Genomic DNA, 17,334 nt, shown 5'->3' on the forward strand with positions numbered 1-17,334 from the left:
CCTTTATTTTTGCCTTCACTTGCCATCGTCTTTGTTCCTGTCACCTCATACGTTCACTATATATATATATATATTTTAATATAAATTAAATTAATATATTTAATATTTTCATTAAAAATTAGTATTTGTATGAATTTTATTTACATTATTTAACAACATTTTATTTTTGTCTTTTTATTAAGTTTGTTGAGTTATCAATTTTTTCAAATCAAATACATAATAATATAATAATATAACTGATAGTTTACAAGTGTAATTATTTAAATGTTTTATTAATTTAAATATTAATAAACTTTTAAACAGTAAACAGTTTTTTTAAAAGCCAAACAGCCTGGTACATGGTAGCATTGTCGGCCAAATTGGCCATGTAGCATTATCCTGCTAGCAAACAATTCTTACAGTGTCTGGAAGAACAGTCGAAGGTTGACAACTTTGAACTAGGCAAGCACAAGTCCATGTCAATTTGTTACAATTTTCTGTTTTGAGGCGTTCTATTTTATCCTATTGGTTGCAATAGAAATGGAGATCAGCCATGCCAACGAGCCCAAACTCCAAGGCCAGATCTTGGAAGAGTATGATGGTCATTGGATCTCTGCATGTGTATACGATTACAAATACACTTGAAAATTGTTCCCATCCAGAGATTTGTATGGCTTTTGTTCGACAAGCTCCTGCTTTACAGGTCTCTCCCAGGGCAGCGAAAGCTGAGCACAAAAGCCACCCTCTCTCTCTCTCTCTCTCTGGACCCATAAAAACCTGGTTTCTCTGGCGGCATCTTGCTCCTTTACTTTCCATTGCTTACTGTAGCTTCTTCAAAAGTCCAATTTCACCTGGGTACTCTCTCAATTCCCAAAAGTTGGCAATATGTTTACTCTTTTGATATACGAGTTCTTTATTAGTGGGTCTTTCTGTTTTTGCTGCTTCTGTTTATGAAGACTTTTCTTGTGGTTCACATTTGATACAAGGACACTGATATTATTGTCGTTGTCTATTTATTGAGATTATGAGGTTTAGGAGATACCTATCAAAATAATGGCCGATTTGGGAGAGGTGGGTGAGGCTTGTAATTGCCCCTTATAAAAAATCTATGTTTCACATGGTGTCGGTACAACAAGAAAGGCATACCCCTTAAAGGTATTTGACAAACAAATTGGTATCTAGACACTGTTCACCATGTGTTTGTAAAATTGACTATGAGACGTTACAGCCTCACAGACACAATTTGATACAGGTAATCCACCCTGGAAATGTACTATATCCAATGGCAGTCTGATAAGATATGCCCCTTTTTTTCGTTTATTTTCAACCTTCCCATTTTATCAAAGAAGCAATAGTGACAAACCAGCAGGAATCTAGTACTTTTGCCTAGCAATATTCATGACAAGTCAAGACGAAAAGGAGGAGAAAAGGGAGGAAAAGAAGGGTGCAAGTGGGGTCAGACGGCTCAGTGCTTCACTGAAAACCAGGCAACAGTTTTCATGATTTCTTTCTTCAGTTACAGAACAGGGAATTTTTAACTGATTTCTGACAGCTTCACTCGTGTAAAGCTCATGTAATTGGCATTCTCTGGCTGCTTATATGGGATAACTTACACAGTTGACAGAAGATAGGGCTTCTTCTTCTGTTTCTTTAGATCTCCTTCAAAACCGACATTCCTCTGAGGTAGAATTAATCCTCAAAAGCCTTCTTTCCTGGCTTTAATAAGTTGGAGAGGCCTCAAGAACTGTATGTCTTGTAAGTTTTGTGTTGCTTCAATTCTGACTTTCTTGAATCTCACGATATCTTGGCCTGTCTGGCATTTTTATCGAGAATTATTGTCCTTCCAAGAGGAAGTTTTATGGAAGTGAGTTGAAGAGGCTTTACTACCTGTTCTTTGAGCTTTATTGTTGTTTTGGTCGTTGCATTTGCTATAGTTTTCAATTGATTCTCTATTCTTCAATTCTTTCTGTAAATTTAACAAAGCTAATTGTTTTTCTATTCCTGTAGAGATTTTAGCTATTGTCTTTTGAATTGATGAATCTGTTCAGAATACTCAAATTTATAAATGGATTCTAATTTGTAATTCTCTGTTTTGATATTTCCCAAAGAGGAAAGGGCGCCTTCTTGAATAATGGATGAAAAGGGGGTCATTGATTCATGTCTGGTTATATCTGAAGACAAAAGTGATAGCTTGTGTCCAATGTTCTTCGGTGTTTCTTGTGCATTCTTTTCACTCGGGGTTTTATCAAAGACTGAAGTGAATGACGAGAAATGGTCAGAAATAAGGAATAGACTGCTTCAAGGAAGTGCTCATCTCTTAGGATTGCTTGTTTGGAGAGTTCAGAGAGTTGAAGCTGACAGCAGAAATGGTACGATCCATCATAAACTTGAGATTGCACAGCAAGAGATTGAAGAGTTAAAAAGGATGAGAAGCGAAGATGCAAAGGCCAACGAAAAAGTTGTGGGCATCTTTGCCTCCCAAGAGCAGAGCTGGTTTTCCGAAAGAAAGAAGCTGCGGCAGCAAATTGGAGCTCTTTTGAATGAATTTAGAGTTCTGCAGAAGAAAAGGGAGGAAGCTATCTCTGAATTTAGTGATAAGTTACAGGAGAAGGATCGTTTGTTGCAGTCTAAGGATAATGAATTGAAGCAAGAAGAGCAAAAGACAAGGGAGCTAGAAGAAAAACTCAAGGAGGCTGGAAATGTCGTAGAGGAATTGAGAGACAATGCAAAGCGCAAAGCCCAAGAGCATTCCTCGGAGGTCTGGAAGCACAAAACTGCATATATTGAGCTGGTTTCTAGCCAGCGACAGCTTGAAGCTGAAATGAGTCGAACCCTCAGGCAAGTTGAGTCTGCAAAACAAGAGCTTGATTTAATGTTGGAGCAAAAGGAGGAATCTGTTTTCATGGCTCAAAAGCTGTCCGTGGAACTGATTAATGCGCAAAAGGAGCTGGAGCAGAAGGACAAGATTTTATCAGCTATGTTAAGGAAATCAAAATTGGACACAACAGAGAAGCAAATGCTTTTAAATGAATTCAAATTATCAAAGACCAAGAAAAAGCAAGGTGAGGTAGAAACAGAAAGGAGGAGAGCAGTTCCAGAGTCCAGAAAGGAGAAGCAATCACTGAGAAGCATGTTGACCAAGCATTTGGGTTCACAGTTCGAGGTTCTCACAGATGGAAGAGCTGCACATTCCAAGGCAAAAGTGTCATCACAGAGCGGACGGAGTAGACCACAGGCAACTGATTTTCTTCTGGAGTATGGTCAACCCGAGCATCAAAAGGAACTGGGTATTTTTTCTCCATTTTATGACCAGTACTTGCAAGATGAAAGGAAGGAACTGGGTAAGTACGCATCTTTCTCAGATCCCACATTTATAATCTTTCTTGCCAGTGATTTTGACATTACCATCAGTAAAAAGGGAAATTATCCTTTGTGAAATTTGTGTTTTTAGATTAATTTTGGTAACATTAAGACTTCACTGAGACGGGAAAGAAAAAGGACAAGAAGGAAGAATTTAGGCCTCTAGTAACTATGATTTGCTTGATTTTCTTTAAATATGCCAAGATCATGGTGCTCATGGTAGTGATTGAAAAATTGTTTGAATTTTGTTCTGATTCTCAAATTTCTTGTGAAGTATTTGCAGCTGATGTCAAGCTGTTGGAGGGTTGGGTTCAATCTGAAGCTGAAAAATACTCTACTCTAGTTGAACAGAGGCATCACGTAGAAATAAATGCTTTTGCAGAACAACTGCGACTTAAGGATGAGAAGTTAGAAGCTTTTGAATGGCGTTTTCTTAGCATGGAACTAGAAATAAAGAGGCTGAAGTCTCATATTGAAGGGCTTAACCATGATCTATCACAGCTCAGTCAAGAGAATATGAAACTTGAAGCTTTGTTATTGGACCGGCAAGCTGAGATAAATTCCCTGAAACAGCAGTCTGTCCTGCAGTTAGATCCCCAAGGTTGCCAAACGACTAAGCTAAATTCATGTCCATCTGGTCTGGCTTTAGGATATCAAAACATTTGGTCCAAAGTGAAGATCATAAAGATGAAACCAGAGGATAAAGAACAGGAGACAATGACACCACTGGATATTTCTCAGGAAGCAGAATCTCGAAAAGAAAACAAACCTTCAATGAAAAGCCAGCCCAAAGAAATAACCCAGAGTTACCTGTGTCCAGAAAAGAAGTTCAAGGAAGAGAGAGATGATGTGTTCGATCCAGATCCCATTCAAGATGAACATGTTAGCCCTGAAGAGACTGAAATTGTTGAAAAGTCATCGTCATCCCAATACTTGAGTAACCCCGCCAGTTCTCCATGGAAGATGGACCTTCACTCTCTTGGAGTTTCTTACAAGATAAAGAGGCTCAAGCAGCAACTACTCATTCTTGAGAGGTTGACAGGAAAGCGAGAAATTTGTGAAGACAATGAAGGTGACGATAATGAGAAGGATGGGATACGGGAATTTCACATGCTAATGTCATTATTGAATAAACAAGTCAACAGGTACCAGTCTCTCCAAGGGAAGACTGATGAACTCTGCAAGCGGATGGTGAGCCCCCATTCTAGTGCTTAATGCAAACTCATTTCTCTATGGATATGGATTTGGTTAAATGTTTAAATTTTAGACTCTTTGTTGTATGCAATCTCTACTGTGTTGAGAAATCTTTTTTTCTTTAATTTAGGACGCTGCAATATGGAATCGGAATGCCCATGTTGCTCTAAGTTCAATAGGCACACACAATCCTTATTCTTAACATGCTCATCTTTTCTCTTCTATGGTCAGCATGAAAATGATCTTGAAGCAAATCGTGGAGGTTCTACCACCTGTAGGAGCAAGGAGGCAACCAAAACACTAGAGCACTTCCTTGAGGAAACATTTCAGGTCCAGAGATACATAGTTGCAACAGGACAGAAGTTGATAGAAATACAATCCAAGATTGACTCGGGATTTCTTCAAAGTGTAGAGGAGTTTGAGGCATCTTCCAGGTTTGACATGAAGCGATTCTGCAATGTTGTCAGAACTCTCTTCCAAGAAATCCAGAGGGGCATCGAAGTCCGAGTAGCTCGAATCATTGGGGATCTTGAGGGCACCTTGGCCCGTGATGGAATCATCCATCTCAGCAAGTAGTATTGTGAACTCTGAACCTGAAAATGAGGCCCAAGAAGATTCAAATCCTGTCGTTTCTCTTCAGGTATGGCTTTTGCAGAGTACGTATAGTGAAGTTGTATAGTTGCCAATCTACTTGTGCAATAAGAATCCCTTGAATCCACACTTAAAACGCAACTAGATATTGTAAAAAGAACAATGAAGAAGGAAAAATGAGGAGCCATTACAACGGTTGCTGTTATATCTATTTTCTAGTCAAGGAATATAGTTTCTTTGCCTTTCCTTTAATCTATCTGTACTTAATAATTTCTGTTCTTCTAGTTTGTAATTTTAGATCCCCCTGTACTGTTATCCTCCATCAGGCATTACTGCTACTTCACATCTTCACAAAAGGGCTAACAAAGTTGAAGTGTATGAATAGAATCTTGAGACTAAGATTTTCTAGTCTCTGTCACTGGCCCTGTCTAATTTTGTTCTAGTTTAAAATTGGCGTCTAGGGCAGTACTAGACTTAGGACAGTAGCTTATAAGTAGCATATGGACATTTCTGTTCAAAATTTTAGGGTACCCTTCATATGTGCCAATACCTCACAGATCACACCTTCTAGATAAATATACAAAATTTTGTGTATGAGCTCACTTTCACTGTGGTTTGAATCCAAATAACCAAAACAGCATATTTTTAGTTTACTAAAATGATAGATTAATAAGAAAGAGATGTGACCAAACAGAAGCAGCAGTAGCAGGAGAGATGGGAGGCAGTGGCTGGGATGAGCTCTAATGTCGTGGTCAGTTGAATGGTTTTAGCGTCTGCTGCTGCTCCCCATTGGTGGTACACATCTCAATCATGTTCATGGCTGCCTTCTCTCTGCATTTCCATTTATCGAAAATGACAAAACTCACAAATTCCACTAAAAAATTTCACTCACATTTTCATTTATCGAAAATGATAAATTCATAAATTGGCCCCAAAAATTTTAGTCGCAATTTCACATGCTCCTTAACAAAATTAAGGGTTTTATTAATGAGAGTTTTAGACATTTATTAAGATGTAATTCATATGTATACAGTTAATTCACAATGTTTTATTATTAATAATATAAAGATATATTATTAAATTTAGAAAAATCTATTATGAATTTTTCACTGATCCAAGTTAACAGTGAAAACTTTAAAATAGTTGTTCTTTCTATATTTCACAATATATTTTAATATTATTAATTATCATATAACGTCATAACTTCACAGTATATCTATTAATTAGTTTTATTATAGTTTGTGCAAAAGCAAAACTAGCAGGGTTGGGTAAAAATCCCATTCTCTCCTTGCACATGCATCCACAATGAATGTACGTAATGGCAAAATGAGAATTTTACCATCCCAAAATTTCCATCAAAACTTCAAGCGAAAAATTACCTTCATTTACCATTAGCTTTGGTTTAATGGGCTCTTTGTTGTAGCTTAAAAGTTGTAATTTTTAATTTTTAGTTTTAAAAAAGTAGGTATTAATATTTATTTTAACTTGTAGAATTCTAACTTATACCTTCTACTAGCTTTTAGAAGGGATAGAAGTTGGCTTTTTTAAAGTTGGGATATCCCAGTTTCTATAACTTCTGATTAAACAATTATATTTTTGTGACAATTTTGTTTCTGTTTTTAACAAAGAATTACTCTTCTGTCCATGCAATCAAGGGTCTCTCTTCTCCACCGCTATCTCCATTTTCAGATATCTTCTTCTCTCTCGCCATCTCCATTTCTCTTTATACACTAATTAATTTTTTTATAACACTTGAAACTGTTGGGATACATAGATCTTATTATATGCTCAGCGGAAATTAAAATTTAGTTTGCAAGTATCCCGTTTTTAAGAAATTATGGTTTAGCAAATTGGAAATAAAACGAAAGGTTATCTCTTTAATGAAATCCGATTTCACCATTAGATTTCCCGTCGTTTAATCCTACAAGTGTAGGATGCTGAATCGGTCCACCTGAAATCACTTATATTCAAGAATTTCAAAGAAAATGATAAGTAAAGAAATTTTTCACAAAAATTTCTAACTTACCTCTTTGGATTCAAGAATATTTCTTCAAAACTCTCTCAACATTCAAGTGATTCAAGAAGACATCAAGTGAAGTAAATGAAGAGATGGAGAGCTTATATATACATTAAATGGGTTGGGCTTCTCAAGCCCATTCCATTTAATATAATTGGGCCATGCCCAAATCATTTAACTTAACTTCAATTCAATAGTACTATTGGGCAAAGCCTAATGTGCTAGCAAAAGGCCCAACCCAATTAATGATAATAATTATTTAATTATTCTTATTTATCTAATAAATAAATGCACTATTATTAGTAATTATAAAATTACTAATTTATTTATTTTCTCTTTGAAAGTGATTTATTTTCGGGTGGGACTTTCTAGGTTTACAAATAAATTGGTAACAATAATAATCAATAATTAATTCTCGTAAATCACGAGTGACATCTACCAATATGTCATGATTACCCAATTTATTGTGAAGCAAGCATTGTAAACCTTTTACTATGTTACCATGCAATACGGTCCTTCTATCATACTATATCCCGACAAGATATGAGATCATGGTCAGCAGGTCGAATTTCTTAATCTCATCATATAACCAAATCCAAAATCAATCTTGACTAATTATGACACAACCCTTATGGAACAATTCCATCGTCATATTACCTCGACCAATGATTTATTGTCAAGTGATTACTGGATCGCATATGATATCTTTCTCATAAATCTCGAAGTGATAGATTCCATATCTGATGCACACATACCTCATGTATCACTGAATCAGACACATAGATATGTATGATTATTCATGATTAGAACAATCACATATATCATTGATATCCTAATCCACTAATACACAGATATCAATGTCATCTCAGGTTTAAGGACTAGTTGCAAAATCACAGCTAACATTAAATCATTGACCCGTGAGAAATAACCCATGTGATTTAATGTTAACAGTCTCGTTCAGTGAATGCGTTCTTGTAACGAGCACTCACTCATCTTCCTTCTATATCTCATATAGAATGGCATGAGACTTACCAACCTTATCTTTCAGTATCTTATACTGAATAAGGAAGAAGACGATGTGCTGGCCTTTACGAGTTGCTATTATCCAGATTATGAATTCTACGGCCAGGAACATGTTTATAGTATAATGAACTGTAGGTTACCCGTAACTTGTATTCTTAACTCTTAAGAATGGTATCCACTCCTTATTATATTGATGGATGTATGTTTTATAATTTAAACCATATTGCAATTTAAATCAAAACATAAACTTGCCATTAAATAATATTTAAAGAATTACAAGATCGAGTCCCTTTGTGTCATTAGAATTGGTCTTTAGGGCTCATATCTAACATAAACTTATACATATACATTAATTAATTTTTAAATTATCATTCTATAACTATTAAGGGTATTATGAACAATTATACAAAAATAAGTTATTTTACAGCTTATAGTATCAAACACTACAACTGTTTAATTACAACTTCTGAGAAGCTGTAATAAACAAGTTCACAATTTATTCTAAGTTTTAGAAGTTATAATCTAAGAAGTTAGAGGGTATAATTTCTTTAATTAAACTGTAATAAACGGAGCCAATGAGTTGAAGCCTATGTTAAATTTCTCCTATATATTACACTCATACTAGTATGAGTTTAGTTTAATAATATATGTTATTTATGTGACACATATAAAAGTCATTTAAGTCTTAAGTCATTTTGAATAATCTTTGGCAGGCTATAAACAGATAACAAGTATCATTTAATTCATTCACCCTCAACTTTAGTTAGTTAAATATAAGTCTATGACTACGAATATATTATCAAATACACTCACTTCGCCTGATTAGAAAAACAAAAAAAGAGAGCTTAGAGTTAAGATTAATGCGCCGGCCGCAAGAGAAGTTTAATTTATAAAAATAAAATAAGCGGGATAGAAGAAACTATCAAATTAAGGTGTCATTTTGATATGGAAATTAAGGTTTTAACTGACTTTGCCAATAATAAAAATGACCATCTTCACAAAATTAAGTCAGACATGTGAAGCTCTTGCTGGTCGTTTTCTTAAGCCCATCTCCAGATCACTTGCCAACGTTAATGTTATTAGCTTACAACAATTAAGATATAAGAATTAAAGAAATTTGTTTATGCATGGTTCTATTTTCATGATAATAATCCTAATTATTTAAAAAATGTATTATCATATTATTTTAATATTTTTAATACAACTCTATACATTTAAAACTTAACTTTCATATCAATTTTATTTATTTATTTATTTATAAGAGGGAGGGAAGGGAGAGTTAAAAAAAGATTCAATCGGCATGACCCAACAGACTAACCGGATTTGTTCATAATATGTGTGTGTATGTATATGAAAATTAAATACAAGCAACATCGTTTCACGAATAACAGTCCCTTTCTTGTGAAGCAGAAGCGCCTGGCCTGGCCCCGGAGCGTTTCGGAAGCTCTTCCTCTCCCTCTTCCCACGATATATATATATATATATATATCCATGGAAACCGAAACTACCCACTTAATTAGTTGCATGACCTGAAGAAGAAGAATACAGAGAGAAAGATATATATATATATATATATATATATATAGAAAGAGATAGAAAGAGAGAGCCGGGGGGGTGGTATGGGATCCAAACCAATTACTACGCCGCCAAAGCTTTCCCTATTCTCACTGCCGACCAAGCCACCGGAGTCGCCGGGGATGGTGACGCCCCCGCTCCGGACCAAAGCTTCGGTGCCGTTCCAGTGGGAGGAGGCGCCGGGAAAGCCCCTACCGAACGCTTGCCAGCGATCGGCGCCCAGGGCAGCGAGGTGCTTAGAGCTCCCGCCGAGGCTGCTAAACGAGGCTGGAATTACTGGCGACATGTCGTCGCCGACGACGGTGCTGGACGGGCCTTATAACTCCTCGGGAAGGCGGTCGCTGTCCCAGACGGCGTCGTTTAGGAGCCTCGGTTCGTGGAGGTGGGGGAGTTTCAAGGAAAATGGTGAGGGGGATGGTGGGGGCAGTTTCGACTTTACTCCTTCTGCGTTTGGTCCGACGAAGACGAAGATGGAAAAGCTTCGGAAGAGAAGCAGTTTCATGAATTATTCCTCCAAGTCTCGCCTCTGGGTATTAATTTTCCATTAATTTCTAATTAATTTACAGATTAATCTCGCATTAGTTAGTTTATTGTTTGATTTGATGATCATGATCATCGAAGTAGGAAACTAATTATGTCCTATTAATTAATTAATTAATTAATCAAAATTACATCATATATATTAATTACAGGCAAGCATTTGCCAGAATGTGAAGCAGGTGGTGCAGTGGAGAAGAAGATAATAGATATAGAAGTCGATCGAGGAAGATGATCCATGGACTACGTACCAGTGTTCATTCCACCCAGCTATCATCTCCTATAGCTAGCTAGCTAGCTAATTATACTCTAAACTTTCTTTCCACTTATATATATATATAACAGTTGCATGAACTGGTTTTTACATACATATAAAAGCTATATATGCTACATATATATATATGTTCAACTTCTGAACCCCTTTGTTAGAATCTTTGAGTCTTGGGTGCACTTCTTCTTCGAATATCTCTAGTTGAAAAGTATTTAGGTATGTGGGACATATAACTGGATTTATATACTCGAAGATTAATATTTAATCATCTTCTCTAATAATTTAAATTTATCTTAGTACTTTGATTTTTATAGATTTGTTCATCGATATTTTAATAATTAAAAAAGAAGTCATTTTAGTGTTCTCACTCTTTACTTGTCTTCTTTTTACAAGAACTATTGCAAATTGTTCGAAAAATAAAAAATAAAGATATTATTTTTTTAAGTTTAAGAGTTGTTACTCATGATTTATCAAATTTTGAAACAATATTTTTTTATAAGAAAATAAAAAAATACAAAGTATACGAAAAATAAAATATGACAACCTGATGGGCCAGCCCAGCGAGGCCTAATGGGCCGATCCATGGGGGGGCGCAGAGTGGTCTTGGCAAGGAATCAGTCACGGGCTAGCCCGAGCCCAACAAGAACAACAGTTCAATTGTTGGTCGTAGGATTTTTGCATTATCATAAATTAGTGAATTGTTTTCTTTATAAGCACGTGATTAGTTACATCATTTTATGTAATGATTCCATGATCTTAAAACTTTTATAAATGTTACTCAGAGTGACATTTCTATATTGATACACAATATTATGTGTTAAATTAATACAAATATATAATACATCGATATATGAGTGTCATTTCTAAGTGTTCAAGTATTATTTATGTAAAATTCTATCACCCTTATTAAAGAGTTGAATTTAGAATTTGATGAAAATTTAATTTGTAAATAATAGACAGTTATATATTTATAACATATGCTATTAGTTCATTATAAAAATATATTTGAAATCGTAGTTTAGTGTGGGTTGGTACCACTCTCATATTGTATCGTGCCAATGACAAATTCAATAACATGTTAAGGTATGGTCTTAAGGAGATCGCGTCTCTTGGAGACCTTAAACGATCGAGGGGGATTACATTTTTTCAGAGATTATAATTAATTTCAAGAAATTGGATTCTCTTGAAACTCATCCAATAATTTTTTTTTTGAAAGAAGTTTTATTCAAATATGATAATTTTGATATTCGAAAATCTATTTAAGAGTTCTGTAAATTGATAGACATTATTCATATAAATTTTAATTCTAATTAATCTCGAAATATAAAAAATACGCATCACAAATTCTTATACTTCTTTATAAATAGATAAGTCTTTATTAAAAAAATATATATTTTTAATATTAATTTCAATACAACATTCAACTCTTTAGCAAATTTAAGTGTTTGATTCAAGTATTAAAGTGTTAGTGCATAGAATATTCTACCATATTTAATTTTTTTTTTTTTGAGTTTAAACGACTTGACGATAACGATATTTTCAATACTTATTATTTTAAAATAATTTTTATTAAAAAAAGGACAAAAGTGTGACAACCAGTATAACAGGACTACAGGAGTTTTTTATGCTAAAAATTATTTAATTTAAATCATAAATATTACTTTAAAAAAAAAAAAAAACACATACACACAATGATAAACTCCACATCTCGCACCGCATCATGATGTATTTTTCGTGAAAATATTTAATTTAGAGTGGGCCCATAATCAAAGAAGACGTGCCACCGAGAGGCAAGTGTGTGTTCGTTCGCACGGTTTGAGTGGGGCCATGACACCCACCGTTCACGGCGCTGATCTGACGATGATTGGGAGATCCCCTGAACTCTTCTTCAAGTCAAAGCTCTCCTTTCCTCTCAACTAATCTCAGCAACTCTGTGGGGTCCCACCCCCACAACTGCGATCACGCCGTTAATAATTCAATTGATCTGAAAGCTCAACCTCCCCAACCCTTAGTCACAGCCGTCGATCTTCATCTGTCCCGTCCTTTGCCCATTCTTCACATTCCCAAAAATGCATATAATCACAATTACCCTTTTTTTTTAAAAAAATATTTAATTTAAATATTACATTTTATACTTACAAATACATTTTTAACTCGATCTCATGAGATTAGATTTTAAGTGACCAACTTATCGCTATGTTATTTATCATGCACTTATAAATTGTTAGATTACGAGAACTTTGTTGGTCAACCATCACACAAAATACTATAAGAATAATATTATTTATTTATTTTAATTTTTTAATAAAAACATGTCATTTAAATTGAAGATTCATGTACAATTTAAATAAATATCATTGCTCTAACAAAATTATCCCATTTTGTCTACACAAATATAACATCACAATACTTAAATTCGAGATTTTTGGGTAAAATTATACATAGGATTAGTCTTTTTTATTTAAATAATAAATTTTGAAATCCAAATTATTGGCTGAATTTATTGATGGAGGGATCAAAATAATAAAAATATCTTTAAATTGACAGTAATTTATCAATCAATAAAGAGCATCGGACGGCAGTCTCGTCTGTACAACGTGCTCGGCACAAAACTGCTGCTCCTTCCTTCTTCTGTAGCTTTCAATGATCAGTGTCTCGCACGTCCATGCATATTCTCTGCCTTTCTTTGCCCCCCCAAACATGCCCCTCCAAAACTCCTCCTTGTCTTCTTCCCCTGGTTTAGTCAATACATATGAATACAGCCAAACAGCTCGTCTCTTTCCGTGGGATGGGCCGGTTTCGCCGTGTCAAATCCCAATGCCGGTAAACTGACTCGCTTCTCAGTTAACCTGGATTTCATTACTCCAATGGCTGTTTGTAGCCTCTCTGTTTAATTGCCCAGTAAGTGTTTGACGATTGAACCGACTAAACTCTTTTGGGGAATGTTAATTCTTCTTTGCGACAGTGAATCCTTTTCTGTTATCCTTTTGCTCCTCTGGGTTTGTTTTCTGCGTTGGCATTAGAGATGAATTAGAGCACATTATTTTGCAGAGAATCAGAACCCACAATGTGATCTATTTTCTTGTTCTTTTAGGTTCCCTTGAATATACTTTTGCAGGATAGGTAATTGTTGCTACATCCTTCTCCCCCATGGAGACAATGGTTTCCTCTGTTTCAGCATCCATATTTCGAGAGCCGGCGAATTACGATGAGATTTCGGTGAAGCAGTTGCTCTTCGCTGACAGTCTAAAGGTAGTTTCTTGCTTCTATTCTCGATCGATCTACCCTCCTAGTGCTTTTATTCTTGGCTGCATTGTTTGTTAAGGTTGGTTTCTGCAATCTTCTCGAATAAATTTCAGGTTTATTAGAAGCAGGTTCCCTCTATCTGCTTCCGATATTCAGCTGTTTTATGGTTCATATGCAGATTGCTTTTGTTGGATTTTGAACAGTTGATGCATCAACCAAGTATTTATTGTCTTAAAATGAATTCCGAGAGATAGAAAGACCAAACTTTTCATGTATGAAGTAGTTGGGAAACTTCTACATTGAATGTGTTCGTTGGCTTTGTGCCCTGATCTTCTCAATAATCTATATTTCACTTGACAACCAAACACCCACTTATTATAATTGAAAGTATTTCATATAATGCAACTTTGTATGTTGTTTTTTATTTGTTTAATTGAGCTGCACGATTAATGAAGATTCTGCAATTGACCTAAACATGGTCCTGAAAAATTTTGATTCTTTAGGATTTGAAGAATCTGAGGACACAGCTATATTCAGCCGCTGACTACTTTGAATTGTCTCTCACCAGTGACAACCAAAAACAGATGTAAGTTTAGAGTCCTGATGCTTACTGGTGTGGTGATTAATTAGTATTATCTATTCCTTCCTAATTGTCTAATTTTATTCTCTTTTGGTTTGTCAAATGTTCCGGTACTTACAGAGTAGTGGATACATTGAAAGATTACACCATCAAAGCCCTTGTTAACACGGTGGATCATTTGGGTTCTGTTTCATATAAGGTTAATGATCTCTTGCATGAAAAGGTCGATCAAGTTTCTAAAGCAGAGCTTCGTGTTTCTTGCATTGAACAGGTATTCTTTGCTTCTCTATTATCCAGTAAATTGTTTTCAGTTCAAAGAATAACGCCTTGAAGAAATTTATGGTTCAGAGTTACGAAATTCATGGAAAGATACATCCAAAATCAAGTTGCAGATGCTATTTATTTGCTTTCAATCTCTTATAAGCTTTAACAAATACTATGAGATCAGCCTTTCATATGTGCTTTGGAATAGAGACTCTTGGCAGGAAATTAATGATGTAATTTGGTTTCAAGGATTTTACCGGGGATCACAGTTCTTGGTTGGCTATCAAAAAAATATGCTGACTGCTTCTCTTCTCATATTGTCTTCTTTTCATACTGTACTGTTGGGTTTAGAATTTGATTAAAGAGTTCGTGAATTTATCATTAAGATGTTTCAAAAGGTCTTGCCTCTATCATGGCAGTGGGATAACTGAAAGTTCCTGAGCGTGGTCGTACCTTAATCTGTTTCAGTAGAAGATGATATATGTGATTTGTGAACAAGAGGCAGTTTTCAAAAGCTTTGTTTAACTGGAAAAAAAGTCTATTTGGAGAGTGGTCGTTGCAGACTCACTCCACATCCAGGAATCATCAGTAGCTGTCCTTTCTTCTGGGGGAGATCATTGTAAATTTCATTTGTTTATGCATGATCTTACTTCAGATTTGTGAGATTTTGAGTTAAAATATGATATGGGAAAGATGATTGGGGAAATGCCTTGGTCTCGTCAATTAGGTGCCAGATTCAGCAAGCAAATTACCTTCATCTTTTTGTTCTAGGGATTGTTCCTGCATGTATGCAGACACAAAAATTGTTGTATTATTCACCCTGAAGTTCATATGATACGCAGCAGCAGATGCTTACCTGTATTAAAGTGGATTCTTTATTAGATTGAACTGGTCTCCTATAGAAATCTATTTTTTTCTCTGGAGAAATTGAGATGAATGCAGAACACTGACTGAGTATATTCCTATGACGTGGTACCTCAGAGACTTCGGACATGCCAGGAGTATATTGATCACGAAGGCCTATCCCAGCAGTCACTAGTGATAAATAGTCCCAAGTACCACAAAAGATATATCTTGCCAGGCACTCCCTCTTACCCTTCTGATCATCTATGAAATTCTTCTTTTATCCGTTTCTTAGATCCTTGGAGATGAAAATGTTCGGGTGTTCATGTTTTTCTTAAAATTTCACATTCAGTAGGGGAGACCATCCATGGTGCCAGCCAGACCAAGTCTAGATATCAAGGGTGCCCCCTGGATGATGAGGACGACTGGCATCAATTTAGGAACGGTAAAATGCTCGTCTTTTCAGCTATTCTGCCTCAATTCACACTTCAGCGATCATGGTTTCCCAAACTTTCCTGACATTTTGAGTCTTTCTTCCCTTTCTCCCTTCTCTCCAAAGCTGTTGAAGCTACAATTAAAGAGACTCCATCATCCTCTGTAAGGTAAATTCAAATGCTACGCTTCATGCATGCATCATATTCATGTTTTCATATGCTTAATGATGAAATTGTTTTGTATGTGGTGCAGGAGAGGGCGCTCTTTGTCTCCTTCTCCACGACCTTTAGAGCGAGCTGGGACCTTCTCGTTCACTGGGAGCACGACAACAAAAGAAATAGGTTCGTACATCTCAAAGTACTCTTGCAGCCCACACTGTGTCCATATTATCATATATTTCTTGAATGCTTGTCAAATTTTTGCTTCTCAAATTTCTTCTCACTGATGTTTCATTGCCCCTTTTAAACTATCAGACAAGCGAACCACTTCACCCTATAGGTTTCCTCTTTTACGCTCTGGATCTCTATCTACTAGGCCAACTACCTCAAATTCAAGATCAACCACCCCAAATCTGAGTCGGCCTAATACTTCCAGCCGTTCTGTTGAAAGAAGGCGGGTAAGCACCCGGAACTTAACATTTGAATGCCCACTTACATTCTTGTTCTGCTTAAATCCATTCATAATTCTGGACTGTGTTGTTCATCTGCAACTGCAGCATCCTTCAGAGCCTAGAAGATCTGCTTCGATGTATATCCGGGCTGAAAAGGAGAAGCCCAAAGAGATTGAGCAATACCCCAGCAAGAGCAAACGGCTGTTCAAGTCCTTACTGAGCCGGCGAAAGTCCAAGAAAGATGACATGCTATACACATACTTGGATGAATACTGATGAAGAGAAAGGGAGTTTCAAGTGCACCGGGACTCTCAAATTTGCAAGTGAGAGGGTCATATTTGTACACAATATTCTCTCAATACTGAGAGCGAGAGAGAGCGGGGACTTGTTAGCAATCTCTCTTTTTCTTCCACTGTGCTCCTTTGTCCCACCAGTGAGTGTTTTTGATCATTTTGCATTATAAGTTTCAGTTGGTTGCGGCCATTTCATCATCTGTGGGAACTAAGTGATTGTGGAGATTCCAATCCCAGCATTGAACAAAGAAATTCAAATTCGTAACTCTCTAAACTAAACCAATTACTGATTGAAAGAAAAATTAGTAAAGCTTGATTTAAGGTCTATTCAATGAATGAACATAATTTTAATCTACTCAATTTTTGAGGAGGAAGAATAACCAGAACAAGAAGATGTTGCCCTAAGTAAGAATGGAGGAGGATGCACATTTCAGTAATCATTCAAATAAGATAAATAAAAATACAATATAAGGGCCATCTCTAATCTGCAAACCCCCTTTCCAGCAATTTCTAGGG

The 17,334-nt window shown here is 35.8% G+C and overlaps 3 protein-coding genes across 8 annotated transcripts; all 3 read left to right on the top strand.

Moving 5' to 3' along the window:
* The first annotated feature begins 360 nt into the window (after window positions 1-360).
* Window positions 361-5,462, top strand: LOC127798347 (uncharacterized). Of its 5 annotated transcripts, none has more exons than XM_052331861.1 (4): window positions 361-834; window positions 2,088-3,320; window positions 3,614-4,530; window positions 4,765-5,462. In XM_052331861.1, exons 2-4 carry the CDS (start codon window positions 2,111-2,113, stop codon window positions 5,107-5,109), a joined length of 2,472 nt encoding a protein of 823 aa, XP_052187821.1. In that variant the 5' UTR covers window positions 361-834; window positions 2,088-2,110; the 3' UTR covers window positions 5,110-5,462. The 5 variants fall into 5 exon arrangements, with proteins under 5 accessions (XP_052187821.1, XP_052187823.1, XP_052187820.1 ...); XM_052331863.1 differs by lacking the exon at window positions 361-834 and adding an exon at window positions 881-1,734 and having other exon boundaries at window positions 3,623-4,530; XM_052331860.1 differs by lacking the exon at window positions 361-834 and adding an exon at window positions 882-1,843.
* Window positions 5,463-9,783: 4,321 nt separating this feature from the next.
* LOC127796990 (uncharacterized protein At4g00950-like) lies at window positions 9,784-13,441 on the top strand. Its single transcript, XM_052329383.1, has 2 exons — window positions 9,784-10,269; window positions 13,310-13,441. Exons 1-2 carry the CDS (start codon window positions 9,784-9,786, stop codon window positions 13,439-13,441), a joined length of 618 nt encoding a protein of 205 aa, XP_052185343.1.
* On the top strand, window positions 13,130-17,089 carry LOC127797303 (protein ABIL2-like). 2 transcript variants are annotated; one of them, XM_052330096.1, is made up of 10 exons: window positions 13,130-13,448; window positions 13,642-13,799; window positions 14,297-14,379; window positions 14,494-14,644; window positions 15,619-15,718; window positions 15,833-15,925; window positions 16,040-16,082; window positions 16,168-16,256; window positions 16,389-16,531; window positions 16,631-17,089. In XM_052330096.1, the coding sequence occupies exons 2-10, from the start codon at window positions 13,698-13,700 to the stop codon at window positions 16,799-16,801; spliced, it is 975 nt and encodes a 324-aa protein (XP_052186056.1). In that variant the 5' UTR covers window positions 13,130-13,448; window positions 13,642-13,697; the 3' UTR covers window positions 16,802-17,089. The 2 variants fall into 2 exon arrangements, with proteins under 2 accessions (XP_052186056.1, XP_052186057.1); XM_052330097.1 differs by having other exon boundaries at window positions 13,666-13,799.
* The last annotated feature ends 245 nt before the right edge of the window (window positions 17,090-17,334 follow it).

This window comes from Diospyros lotus, chromosome 3, assembly GCF_014633365.1.
Source record: "Diospyros lotus cultivar Yz01 chromosome 3, ASM1463336v1, whole genome shotgun sequence".
Lineage (NCBI taxonomy): Eukaryota > Viridiplantae > Streptophyta > Magnoliopsida > Ericales > Ebenaceae > Diospyros > Diospyros lotus.

Coding starts and splice junctions, on each gene's coding strand:
- LOC127798347 (XM_052331861.1), top strand. CDS start 2,111: ATGGATGAAAAGGGGGTCATTGATTCATGTCTGGTTATATCTGAAGAC. Junction 3,321..3,613: donor AGATGAAAGGAAGGAACTGG/GTAAGTACGCAT, acceptor TTTCTTGTGAAG/TATTTGCAGCTGATGTCAAG. Junction 4,531..4,764: donor ATGAACTCTGCAAGCGGATG/GTGAGCCCCCAT, acceptor TTCTATGGTCAG/CATGAAAATGATCTTGAAGC.
- LOC127796990 (XM_052329383.1), top strand. CDS start 9,784: ATGGGATCCAAACCAATTACTACGCCGCCAAAGCTTTCCCTATTCTCA. Junction 10,270..13,309: donor CCTCCAAGTCTCGCCTCTGG/GTATTAATTTTC, acceptor ATATGAATACAG/CCAAACAGCTCGTCTCTTTC.
- LOC127797303 (XM_052330096.1), top strand. CDS start 13,698: ATGGAGACAATGGTTTCCTCTGTTTCAGCATCCATATTTCGAGAGCCG. Junction 16,083..16,167: donor ACTCCATCATCCTCTGTAAG/GTAAATTCAAAT, acceptor TATGTGGTGCAG/GAGAGGGCGCTCTTTGTCTC. Junction 16,257..16,388: donor CACGACAACAAAAGAAATAG/GTTCGTACATCT, acceptor TTAAACTATCAG/ACAAGCGAACCACTTCACCC.